This window comes from Bidens hawaiensis, unplaced genomic scaffold (genome assembly GCF_021521415.1).
Source record: "Bidens hawaiensis isolate Kalapana, Puna unplaced genomic scaffold, B.hawaiensis_p1.1 tig00034456_1, whole genome shotgun sequence".
Taxonomy (NCBI): domain Eukaryota; kingdom Viridiplantae; phylum Streptophyta; class Magnoliopsida; order Asterales; family Asteraceae; genus Bidens; species Bidens hawaiensis.
The window spans coordinates 24,931-39,192 of record NW_027495957.1 but is presented as its reverse complement, the minus strand read 5'-3'; the positions used below and the strand labels follow the sequence as shown (position 1 = coordinate 39,192).

Sequence of the window (14,262 nt, the reverse complement as noted above, 5' to 3'; positions counted from 1 at the left end):
TTGGATTCCCCTTCCCCACACATTCACACAATCACACGTGAGATAAGTGATGCCTTAAACACACAAACTCACTTTCATTACCTTAATGGGCCCGAACATACGCTTTTATGTATTACTTATATATCCTACGTGGCTAGAAACTCTTATATAAACCTCAACCTCCAACTTCATACATTCATATTCTTGTTTCTAAAACCAAAACTTAAACCACTTTCTAGCCAATCAAAAACTAATTAATTAAAAATATGTCTGGTGTTTGGGTGTTCAAGCAGAATGGTGTGGTTCAACTAGTGGAGAGCCCAACAGGTGATTCTGTTCAGGGTACAACCAGACGTAAGTTATTGGTTCATGTACCAACTAACGAAGTGGTGACTTCATACCATGTGCTTGAAAGACTCTTGGCATCATTAGGGTGGGAAAGGTACTATGATGATCCTAATTTGTTGCAGTTTCACAAAAGATCGAGCGTGCATCTCATTTCTCTCCTTAAGGACTTTAACAATTTCAAATCTATGCATATGTTTGATATAGTCGTCAAGAACCGTAACATGTTTGAAGTAAGAGATACATAGTGTCTTAGCTAAATAAACATCCGTATCCAGTTATATGGTTCCGTTTGCTTATAACTAGTGTGTTATTATATCGTGTGTTTGTTTCCTCTAATGGGCACAAGTGAAAGTACGTATCTTTTGCTAACAAAGAACATCCTTTTAGTTTGATTATGGGTTGTCACAATGTTCTAGTTGATCATAACTCTATATTATCATAAATCAAATATCTCTTAGATGCGCCCCCACAGTTCGAGCAGATCACTAAAGGTTAAACTGAATCTAAAACTTTGAAATAGCCGGCGAGGAAGACCAATTGTTGAATATATCAGCATACTAATAAAGCACAAGCGAACTTGTTGACAGAAAAATGAATATCGATCTCCATATGTTTAGTCCTATAATGCTGGACATGATTACCTGACAAATAAACCACAAAGATATTATCACGGTAAATCACAGAGGCATGATGTAAGGGTATGCGAAGCTCCAGAGGCATATTTAGTAACCTCGGCATTGCAACTACCTCTTAGAATATTTGAACGAGAATTTTTCAGCTACCTCTTAAAAGACAGACCATGAAATCAAGTTGTTCCCTAAAATATTAAAATAAATTACATTACAGATTCATGCCTTAGAGATAAACTACACGTATTACAATTTAAAATATTACTACATTAGCTTTATATGTGCATCAGATGTTATAGATTAACACCCTTGCATGTGTGCATCCAATAAGTTGAGGAATCTTATCGGCCTATCACATCGATTTCCATCACATTTTAGTCTAGAGACTTATCACCCTTGTATTTCGCTCAAAGCTAGGGTAGAGTGTGCGTCAATGACGGAGTATTTAAATTCAGAACAATTCTTCGGGGAACTGTTTATATATCCGCCGGGGTGATATTGAGACGTGAACTGACAGCAAATTAATTCAGTTTGTAAGATACAACAAAATTGTTTTAACCAAAATAAGTTGATAACAAATACAACTAAAATTTTGTTGACTGCCTGTAACATCAATCAACATCTGGTCACACAAGATGCCGATGCATATATACAGTACAGTTGTCTCCAATTTTTGTTGTTCCAGAGACTACTCGACCAATGTAAGCTTATCTTTCCCTTTATGTTAATATGAGGGTATTTATAATGACATGGATAAATATTTTGGATTCTCCTACATCCAAATTCCCATATATCCCCACACACTCACACGTGGGTAAGTGAGGCCCTAAAAAGTTTTTATGTATTATATACATAAAAATATTCTCCACCAAATCTATTGCTAAGAAACCCTTATATAAATCTCCGCTCCGGACTCCAGACGCTCATATTCTTGTTCTTCAAAGCTCAATTGAAAACCAAACATAAAACCTTATCTAGTTAGCTAGTTAAGAGCTAAAGATATGTCCGGTGTTTGGGTGTTCAAGCAGAATGGTGTGGTTCAACTAGTGGAGAGCCCTGGAAGTGATTTCTGTCAGGGTTCGGCCCGACGTAAGGTTCTGGTTCATGTGCCAACGAATGAAGTGGTGACTTCATACATTGTGCTGGAAAGAATCTTGTCATCATACGGATGGGAAAGGTACTACGATGATCCTGATTTGTTGCAGTTTCATAAAAGGGCGACTGTGCATCTCATTTCTCTGCCTAAAGACTTTAAGAAGCTCAAACCGATGCATATGTATGATATAGTTGTCAAGAACCGCAACATGTTTGAAGTAAGAGATATGTAGTGTCTTAGGTTATAAACTAGTCATCTATATCCAGTTATGGTTGGCTAGGTCGATTTTCCGTTTACATTATATAACGAGAAAGTATCATATTGAAGTGAAAGTACCATTTATGTTTGCTGACAATGATCCAAGTTTACTGAAATTTGAGTTTTCGTTTTTAGGGTTTAAGACGTTAATTTCTTGAAGTGTAACTGCCGTTTGTTATTCATGTATGTATATGTATATCATGGTATTCCCCCCCCCCCCCCCTTGAAGATTACGCTTACGTTATTTTCATCCATACACAATATATTAATCAATTTGCTTCATGTTAGGATCGCTAAACAAATTCCGGCGTAACCTATCTTTAGCTATTATTATGACTTGTAAAATTTCCATGTATACTGATTGGTACGTGTTAGGGCAGTGAAGTCCATGTGAGTCTTAGTTTATTGCAGTGTTCGAAAAATAATGTATTTTTATTTTTGTTGCTACATTTTCTATTGAACATTTGTTTTCAAAAGTTAAAAGCATCTTTTAATTCATGTTTTTTTTAACAACATATTTTTCCATCTAAAATGTTAGGGCTAATCATGTACTTGTAAGGATTTGAACATGTCACCTCACTTTTAAAGAAGCAATTAACAACATACAACTAGATTACTTGTTCACGAGTATTTTAATTCAGCTTTTCAAAACCCTAGTTATGTTTAGAGTGATAAAGAGTTCAGTAATATTGAAATCTTTTACATTATCCATTAATTTCAACATTTGACTATGTAATATTGTTTCAGTCAATGTTTTCATAACCGGATCGGACAGAGAACTAGAACCGGTCGGCAACCGATTCAACGGTTCAACTGGTCGAACGGCTTTTGCATAAAAATATGTTGGAAAAAAGATTTTTCAAAAAAATTATTTTTTAATAGAAAAACCGGGTCAACGGTCCGGTTACCCGGACCGGCATGTTTTATGGAACCGAGCGAACTGCAGTGGACTGAATCACGGTCGGACCGGTTCGACCGGCCGGTCCGGTGCGGTCTCAACAACACTGGTTCAGTACCAATACGACCTCGGACGCTCTCTTTATAAGCCATTCGTGGCTGAGGAGGCCATTACACATGGGAGGACATTATTGAGTGTGTGTTGCAATTCGGTCTCCGCACGAAGCTACAAATGCCAAGCATTTGTTTTTGTCTCACGTCTTAAATAATTAATTGTTAAAAAAGTGGGATCGATGCATATGTTAAGGAAGTATATAGCGTGGGGGGTGTTTGTTGAGAAGGAACGAGATTTCTATGTACTCTGGTTGCCTGCTTTATAATTAACAAATAATGGATCAATACTAACAATATTAAGAATGAATAGCATACCTTGGCTACTGAAGTGGTTTCTCATCTCATGGAACAAGCATGTGCATTTTTGGCTCTTTGACATGTTAAGGTGGGAATTCTCTCATAACTATGAGAAGAATAAGTGGAAAGCTGAAAAGGTTGACTAGGCCTGCACATGGGAATGAAGAGTTTTAGCGTTGCGATTGTTGAAAAGAAGTAAAAAAGGGAAAGACCGAGGGATCAATCATCACATAATCTCTCAAAATTCAGGCCTCATCACAGCTAATATCTAGCTACAGTTTGAGTATTTTCCTCTTTTATGCAATGTATTTTTACTATAAACGGCTACCTATATTCCATTATAATACTATTCTTTTTGTTTCAAGAACTCTGATTACCAATTCCAACATGGTATCAGAGCAATGTTAAATGATTTTAGGGTCAAAAGAAAACATACACTACAAAATATCAGAGCTTTAGTAGCGACAATTGGCGCCACTAACACACCCTATTTTCGTCGCTAGTTCCTTGTCGCTACTGCCCAAACCGTCGTCGCTAATACACCCTGCTATCGTCGCTAGAACGAATCACATTGATTCAGTGAATACCCGTGATGAACTTCAAAACTCCCAAATCTCACCCAAAGGTCTAGGGAAAATGAAGAGAAAAACGAAATTTATTAATATTCAAGTCTGTCCTTCTGAATTACATAACCAACATATAAATAAGTATTCTAATACGAAATGGGCCTAAAACGGGCCATGGGCCAAACACAAACCCAAAAACAAAAACATAAAAATTGCTGAAAAAACATTAAAAGGCCCATAACATTATTTAGAAGGCGTTTTTTGGCTTCGGACAGGGCCAAACCACCGATGGCGTTTGCCACAATGTGCTCCTCGTCTCAAGCTTCGATTTGACCGGTAATAGGCGCAAAACGGAGCTTCGTGGGACAAGTTATGCCCGTTTTCGTGGGCCACCTTTGAAGACACGATCACGGGCCTCCAAATATAACATGGCCAGTTCGTCAATACTTGGGCCTTCATCAAGTGGCTTCCAAGTAGCTAGTGTGCTACGGTGTTGACGGGTTGTAGGAGATGCCGAGATGGTGGCCTGTTGCAGATGCGCCGTGGAAAAAGTTGTTATGGAACGTTTGCAGGTGGGTGTATGTTTTGTGTTAAAGATGGTCATGTGTGTTAAGTTGGGTGCTTGTTTATGGAGGGTGTATTAATGTGCAGGAGATGATGGTGTGTTTGTTTGGATCGATAAGGAAGATGTGAAGATGAATCATTGGGATCAAGAGATTTAGCGGTGACACCCAACATTAGCGAGTAAAGTGTTTGTTGAAATTCTTGTTGTGATATTGATCGATCATTTTCCTTACAACATTATTCTAGAAAACAAAAGAAAAAAACCCTAAACTACTGCCATGTAAGAAAATGGTAGCACCATTAACAACAATGTTTTCACCACTCAATTAGCCAACCTACCCAAAAGCAGCCTCCAATATCAAAATAAAAACTGAATCTTTTCAATAGCCTCAAAATTGACGGGCTAAGGCTTGTTACAAACAACCATCGTTGGTCAGACCATGGCGGCTTAGACGAGGGAAAAGCCACCACCGTTGTCAGCAACAATCATGCTACCAATGACGATGGCGATAACAACAATCCTACCTCAAGCGGCGGTAGTGGCAGCCATCGGCGAAATTACCACGAGCAGCAATGGCGATCACGCTAATAGAAATACGATGGTAATAGTCAAAAGCCACCGACAGAGATAAAGGCTATTGGGGAGTAGCAAAGGCATATGTGAAAGAAGTTATTGAATTGGTAAGTAAATGGTTTGAGTATTATAACTCAAGCCCTTACACTAATCACCCTCATAGTTTCATTAAGTACGATGTTGACCCTCATACAATTTTAAACCAAAATTCATTTTTAATGAAGTTCATGAATTGCTCAACGAGACGCCTTTTAATTTCAATTATGATTTGACAAAGGAAAAGATTACTTATGTCATTGGAAAAGTTAATATGGCAAAAAATTAGTGACAAATGTAATACGTCTTAGATACTTGATTCTGGTGCTACCGATACTATGACATGTGAACTTTCATATATTAAAGAAATGTACAAAACTGTCAAAAACCCATTTTCAAACTGCAAATGGGGAAATCATTACGGCAAAAGGGGGAGAAACCATGGAAATCTCACCTGCTTTGGAATTATCTAATTGTCTCTAGATACCTTCCTTGTCACATAAGCTATTATCCATTAGTCAAGTAACAAAAAATTTAAATTACACAATTCAAATTCACCCCACTTGTTGCATCTTACAAGACATCAGGATAGGGATGACTATTGGTCGTGGCGCTGAACGCCAATGATTGTACTACGTGATGAAGTGTCTCATCAAGGAACTGTGATGTTGGAGTATAGGAGTGCTAATAGAGAAGCATCACTTTGGCATAGAAGATTGGGACACCCATCCGCTGGTTACTTACATCTCTTATTTCCTAAAATATTCCCTTCCACAAATTCTTTAGATTGTGATTGTAAAATAAATATGTTTTCCGTGTAATCTTTGTATTTAAGGTTTAGTTTGTTTTTAGTTAGAATGTGTATACTACAGATCCATTTGTGTTTTAAAGTGTCAGGAATTGAAGTTATTAAAAAGGGCGGAAAACGAACCTAAATATGCAAACATCGAGTACTGAATGAGTTCGTGAGAGACAAGAGCTGAAACTGAATGTAAAATGATAAAAATAACCTCACTGCGCCGCGTGGTGAGGTATGCATAGCTTCCCCGCATGTCATAAGAAGCTCTCATCAATTAAGACACACGTCGCGTTGTGCGACTTTTTTATAATTCATGCTCTTCTCGCGACGCGAGGAGCCTTTTTTCCAGACGGTTTCGTGAGCGGCAGGGTTTTGAGGCTTATTTTTCATATAAAAACATAGCAGTTAAAACCCTAAAGATAGCTACGAATTACAGCCACCTTAGACGATTTTTGGAGTTTGGAAACGCAAAATTTAACGCTTTTGAAGGCTAGGAATCACTGGTTGAAGAGATCAAGGAACAAGGAACAAGTATAAGAGTTGGTTTATTTATTCGTTGTGCATGCATGTGATGTGTGTCTAATGAATGACTTTTCTATGTAACTCACAACTAAGCTTTAAATTTATGAAACAAAACTCCTAATGAATCCACACACAACTGGCAAATGTACCAATCACAAGTAGTATAGACCTAAGAAGTCCGAGTATCGAACACAAGGACACGCGAGAACGCCTATGATAACTAAACTCTAGATAAGACCTTCCTAAGAACAATGTTTTTAGATTGATTTTTAATAATTAAACTACTTGACTTATATTACTTTAACTAAATTCATTAACTTACTTAACCGGACTAAAGAAACTGACCGACAAAACTTTCCTAATTTAGAAACTTAACTAACAACGGGGAAAACGTCTACCTAGGTAAGAATCATATTGAAGGTCTAACAAGCTAATGTATTGAATGATCTCACGACACCGGTATCTAAAGATGACATAACTAAGGCTCGCTCAAGAAAGCTAGATCACCTCTCGGTCTCATTAACAAACCCTAACTTATACTTAATTGACTTTAAGAACAAACCGGAAAACGAATGCTTAGGTGTTCTAATATCGACTCTCCTTTGTCTCACCGACACACGACCCTAATGGAAACTAATACTACGCAACTGAAGATAGAGGAACAATTTGGTTTAACTTAAACTAGACTAACTAATCGCTCAAACCCGACAAGAACCGAACCTGCTCTCGCGCAATCCTAATTCTAACAAGTAAAAACTATGAGACGACTTTACTCCCTATCACCTCTTGGTCTCAAAGAAGGTGTTTACGCCGCTGACCTATTTCAATTAACAATCTCAACAAAACCCTACGTTTGATCCTACCGCAATCAAACTCTAAACACAAAGTAAAGAATTGAACATACAACTATCAACCAAAACCAATTCAGTTAATCGAAGTATGAGATTATGAGATAAAATCAAAAATATCACAGCCACTAAACACAACCTAATTCACCATTAAACCAAACTTTCAATAGAAATTCATGTCATATTGATCAATCAATACATTAAACTCATTAAAACCTAACAATAATAATCAAACCTAGGTAGAACAAAGAAGATTAGCTTCACATGATTTTTGGACAGCCTCATATACTCAATAAAAACATCATATTAATCATCACAAACATAATTAAAATCATTCAACAATCAATGATAATCAATAACAACTCAAACCCTAACTCTATTACAAAAGAATTCAAGTTTAAATATCAAAATCCCAAGAGTTATGAACACTAACAAGATCACAAAGTTTATGAATGTTATACTCAAGATTAGGGCGGAAATTAATGATGAGAAACAACCCTAGCTGCTGTCCCAAGTCGTCTCTAATGATCTTCTTCTTTCCTTGACTCAATAATTGCAAAAAATGAATTTTTCCTCTTGAATTGGGGCTTTTAAGGTTATTTTTTTCCCAGCTAGCTGCTGATTTCAGGATTGATAAAGGGGGGTTAGGGTTTTTTTAGTTTATGATATATTAATATCTTATGCTTGAAAGGATTTCGCATAATGGGCTTGGGCCGGGCCTTAAGTTTGGTCTTGTTAATTTGATCATAAAGGCCTCATATGTCTTCCAAAACTCGAACATTTTCTCCTTTAAAACTTGTAACCTACACAAAATAATAAACTTTGTAAGAACATGTTAAAACAAGTTAAAATCATTATTTATTATATAATTAAGCAATTTAAACAATGATAAACGGTGCGGAAAACAAGTGTGTTTTACAACACATCAAACATCCCCACATTAAGACTTTTTCGTCCCTGAAATAGAAATCTACACAAGATCATAACCAAGTGAAAAACAACAAACTCCTAGATTATTTACCATTACTAAAGCATAAGAAACAACTCGACATATTGACCGCGATTGCCGGTATTGTTGTCCATTTAAACCCAGCCACTAACCAATCAAGCCCCCAATTGCATTAAGCGTTTTAAGTCAAAAAATCAAGGCTACACCTATCCCATCTCAGACAAAGAGAGCTAGAAAAACTAGAGTTGAAGTTGACTGGTTCGACAAATCACCATAAGCCAAGGACTCGTTGATGGTACTAGTTAGATGCACTCAGTGAAATTTTATGGATGAATGGTCATGTGAAGGCCGTACGAGCTATTCCTAAATGTTATTGGACTTTGTCCTATAAATCCCTAATTTGATATTTATTGACTAGGAACCTTCGAGCCCCAATAGTGTATCATCAGAGTCACTATCCCCTTGGTAACACGTAAACTCTAAGTCCCGTCTAGTATGTGCATCTTTGGCCTCTTTTACTAACTTTAAATAATGATTCTTTGGCATTTTACAATACATAACTTTCTCACAATCATTTGATTTTTGGGAACAACTTTTCAGAACACTCATAACTTTCATAACATACTTTTTTTATATCACCATAAAGTATATAACTATTTCTAATCTCGTAAAAAGATGGACATGTGGTGGTGTGCTGGTTTGAGTGCATCTAAGTCTAACCATCTCAAAGTTTTTAGATTATGGTAATCCTTCCTAAGCATCGAAATTCGGTTTCATCATTTTTTCAAATTATTATATATATAAAATCTGCTAAAGAGGACTATCAAAGCTAGTTGGGCCTACCGACACATCCCAAATCATATATGCAAACCATCTATTCTTTTATTATTATATTATATTTTTCAAAAGTTTGAGAGTTCATTAACACAAAGGTAATAATATCATTTCCTGCTTAACGTAGAAGAAAAACAATTTTTAAGGGACATTTTTTTCTTTAAAACTTTTTTTTTTCAAAATTCAGTCGCCCCAGTCACTATTAGTTTTCGGGTCAATGGCTATCCCGTATGTCTACAAGTAGATAACAGAACCAAACAAATCCAAGAATATGTCCGTCAAACTTGATTAACCGACATAATTTTCAGCGAAAGAATATATATATATATATATATATATATTTAAATATTAACTCCCAAGATTTTCAATATTCTTTTATTTTTCTTAACAATGAAATCGATCCCCATACTTAAATTTCACATTCTCCTCAATGTGAGACAAGGAAAAGACAAAACTCAACATAAAGAAAAATAAAGTGGAACAGACTCCCCTGGTATATGTGATCATGCAAGTGTGCGGTGAATCATGTTCCTCGCCCTCCTATTCGAACGCAAGCTTAAAACTCCAGTGCTCTCAATCAAGCTATCACTAATGAACGAAAACGGCAATCCTTAAGCAAATTGTATCCCCACACTTGTTTTAAACTCCAGCTCATCAAACGTCATCAACCAACCAAGTAATAACCTACAAGTAAGAGAAGAAACAACCCGACAAAAGTCGAAAATAAAAATAACAATGAAGATAAAATAATAAGGAAAGATATTACCGGGTTGCCTCCCGGTAAGCGCTAAGTTTGTTGAATAGTCTTCAGCCAGACTCGCTCCCGAAACCTCAATCAGGAGGCTTCTCCTTTATCCTATTCCCATCGATGCTCCTCAATACTCTCCTCTTACATTTGGTCGGGAAGAAACCAATTGCACAACTCTCATGGGCCCGACCATATGAATTAAACTCGGCCCACCAATTCTTGAATTCCCCCAAAAATGGTTCAATGAAGTGAAACTGGGAAGTCAATCTCTTCATCGCACTATGAATTCTTCACCCATAAATCCTCCTTCTAGTTGTTTTAGCCAAATTTTTAAACCTTAACACGTCCTGAATGGAGATTGAGCATGGCTCGTGTTTTGGTTTTTCACAATCGAGGTGAAGTGTCGGAAGGACCGAATCACTAACTACTTCATGGCTGTACTTACAAAGCTCCTTCTCGATCCCCACACTTGGCTCGTTATTATTAAATCTTCAAGCAGATTTTGATCACCAATTGGGTCAAACTCGCCTTCATCTGTAATGGCAAAGTCCATCAACTCTACACCGAACTCATTCTTAAATTCTTCCTCACAAGAGGGAACATACTTCTCAACTCTCTGCTCCTCCATTCCGGTATCTTCAATATCACTCAGGTTTCAAACAAAGGTGGAATATATACCAAATCATTTCTAATAGCAAACAATACATCATCCATTATTGCCTCCGATTCTGGGGTGGGCTCTAATATATTCCCTGACAAATCTTTATACCCTAAGAAGTTCCCCATTTGATCATATGCAAATCGGTATGGAGGAGGCTTTGCAAGAAGTGATTCCCATGGAGCTTTCCGTGCCTCGACTTCTATATTTCTCCTCTCATAAGCATCATGCACCCAATGATTTCGGCCACAAACTTTGCACCATGGTTCTCCAACTTGTAATCTGAACATTTTTCCTATAAAGAACACTTAAAAGAAACGGATCACGAGCACCAGAAAAAAAATATAAATAAATAATATAAAATAACAATAATAATAATAATAAAAATAAAACCAAACTAAAAATACAATACACAAAAATAAACTAAACTAATTAAAACAACTAATCTAATCTAAATATAAACATGAAACAACTAGCAAACAAGGTAGGTCCTAACTCGAGTTGTTTTCAATACGCCTCAAACCGTGTCCCCGGCAACGGCGCCAAAAAATTGATGTGTGTCTAATGAATTACTTTTCTGTGGAACTCACAACTAAGCTTTAAATTTATAAAATGAAACTCCTAATGAATCCACACACAACCGGCAAGTGTACCGATCACAAGTAGTATAGACCTAAGAAGTCCGAGTATCGAGCACAAGGACACGCGAGAACGCCTATTATAACCAAACTATAGACAAGACCTTCCTAAGAATAATATTTTTAGATAAATTTTTAATAATTAAACTACTTGATTTAATTTACTTTAACTAAATTAATTAACTTAACTTACTTAACTGGACTAAAGAAACTGACTGACAAAATTTCCTAGTTTAGAAACTTAACTGACAATGGGGAAAACATCTACCTAGGTAAGAATCATATTGAAGGTCTAACAAGCTAATAGATTGAATGATCTTACGACACCAGTATCTAAAGATGGCACAACTAAGGCTCGCTTAAGAAAGCTAGATCACCTCTCGATCTCATTAACAAACCATAACTTAACTTAATTGATTTTAAGAATAAACCGGAAAACGAATGCTAAGGTGTTCTAACGTCGACCCTCCTCTTGGTCTCACCGACACACGACCCTAATGGAAACGAATACTACGCAACCGAGAATAGAGGAAAAATTTGGTTTTACTTAAACTAGACCAACTAATCGCTCACAAACCCAAACCCGACAAGAACCGAACCCGCTCTCGCGCAATCCTAATTCTAACAAGTAAAAGCTATTAGAAGACTTTACTCCCTATCACCTCTCGGTCTCTTAGAAGGTGTTTACTCCGCTGACCTATTTCAATTAACAATCTCAACAAAACCCTAAGGTTGATCCTACTGCAATCAAACTCTAAATACAAAGTAAAGAATTGAACATACATCTATCAATCAAAACCAATTCAATTAATCGAAGTATGAGATTATGAGATAAAATAAAAAATATCACAGCCACTAAACGCAACCTAATTCACCATTAAATCAAAATTTCAATAGCAATTCATGTCATATTGATCAAACAATCCATTATACTCATTAAAACCTAACAATAACAATCAAACCTATGTAGAACAAAGAAGATTAGCTACACCTGTTTTTTGGACAGCAGCATATACTCAATAAAACATAATATTAATCATCACAAACATAATTAAAATCATTCAACTATCAATGATTATCAATAACAACTCAAACCCTAACTCAATTGCTAAAGAATTCAAGTTTAAAGATCAAAATCTCAAGAGTTATGAACACTAACAAGATCATAAATTTTATGAATGTTATACTCAAGATTATGGCTGAGATTAATGTTGAGAAACAACCCTATCTGTTTTCCCAAGTCGTCCCTAATGATCTTCTTCTTTTTCCATTGGCTCAGGAATTGCAAAAAATGAATTTTTCCTCTTGAATGGGGGCTTTTAGGGTTATTTTTTTCCTATCTGGCTGCTGATTTTGGGATTGATAAAGGGGGTTTAGGGTTTTTTTTAGTTTATGATATATTAATATATTATGAATGAAAGGCTTTCCCATACTTGGCTTGGGTTGGGCCTTGAGTTTGGTCTTGTTAATTTGATCATAAAGGCCTCATATGTCTTCCAAAACTCGAACCTTTTCTCCTTTAAAACTTGTAACCTACACAAAATAATAAACTTTGTAATAACAAGTAAAATCATTATTTATTATATAATTAAGCAATTAAAACAATGATAAACGGTGCGGAAAACAAGTGTGTTTTACAACACATTAGCATGTTTGAACTTGGTTGATGATTGTCTTGTAGGTTCCCTGGACGGATCGCACGAGATATCGCGGTCTACTCAGGTGCGGAATCCCTGCGTAGATCGTTACGAGTATAGAACACAAACACACGAATACACGAAACACGTTATATATTATAACCGAACTCACGTGATGTAAATATCACTGTTACAAAACACACGTTCAACTACACGAACAACCTAGACGAACAACTGATTAACTGATTTTCCAACTATTGATTTTTCTAAACCAAGCCGTAGGCTTGAGTATAAGTACACGACAACTTCGCCTGACATGTTCAGGCGAAGTTGTTCATAACTTCGCTTGTTCAACAAGTTCGCCTAGGCGAACTTGTTGACAACTTCACTTTAAACAAAAACATAAATAACAATACAGACTCGATTACAGACACTAGACTATGAACTACTGACATTCATGCACCAACAGACTCCCCCTTGGCAGTAGCTTCATATCTTGATCTTTAAGCTCTTGTCTTGTAATCCTGTATCTTCACGCATGCACTCCTTCTCTAACACATACCGTGACTACTCGCTGATATTTCCTTGCTTCATCCTTCCAAGCAGGAATATAGAATATCTTCTTTTCATTCAACACTTGCAGATCAGCTTTCGATAAGTTAACAAGATGCATCGGATCATACACCCTCAGCACTTCTTGTTCGTCTTCGTCTTCCATCACGGCTTCAGCAGTCTGGCAATCAACGTACCACCATTTTAGATTCTTCAACACATCTTGAGGCATAGTCTTCATTGGAACCTCCTTGATGCATCAGATCGGTTTGTACTTCATCACCATCCATGGCTTGCCATCTGCTCCCATTCCCCTTTCTGTATCCTCCACGAGCTTTCCCTTCTGTGGCTTTAATAATTCAAACTTCTTCTCTTTTATGCTTTCTTTCCACACGATCTTCCCAATCACTCTTGCCATGTTGTCGTCACTTCTATTTATCAGGCCCAACCTGGCCAAATCCTTCCCCTCACATTCCGGCAACGTATTGAGAGATCTCAGGGTTCTTTTGAAGTATCGAATACCATTATAACGCTTCACCACAAACAACTTTATCTGTTCATCATATATCCAACAGATAATTCCCTTCTTCGACTCAGCATAGCCTTTGATGTTATAACTCTTCTTGAACATGGCTGGAACAGCAGGCTTCTTGGTCTTAATAAACCAATGAGCACAGCCTTCCTTCCACCTAGGCTGCTCCTCCCACTCAGTCTCATCC

At 36.7% G+C, this 14,262-nt stretch overlaps 2 protein-coding genes across 2 annotated transcripts; both read left to right on the top strand.

The window, feature by feature from the left end:
* The first annotated feature begins 245 nt into the window (after positions 1-245).
* Positions 246-572, top strand: LOC143586184 (flowering-promoting factor 1-like). Its single transcript, XM_077067786.1, has one exon. The coding sequence runs from the start codon at positions 246-248 to the stop codon at positions 570-572; it is 327 nt and encodes a 108-aa protein (XP_076923901.1).
* A 1,377-nt stretch (positions 573-1,949) lies between these two features.
* LOC143586183 (flowering-promoting factor 1-like protein 3) lies at positions 1,950-2,284 on the top strand. Its single transcript, XM_077067785.1, has one exon. It carries the CDS (start codon positions 1,958-1,960, stop codon positions 2,282-2,284), a length of 327 nt encoding a protein of 108 aa, XP_076923900.1. The 5' UTR covers positions 1,950-1,957.
* The last annotated feature ends 11,978 nt before the right edge of the window (positions 2,285-14,262 follow it).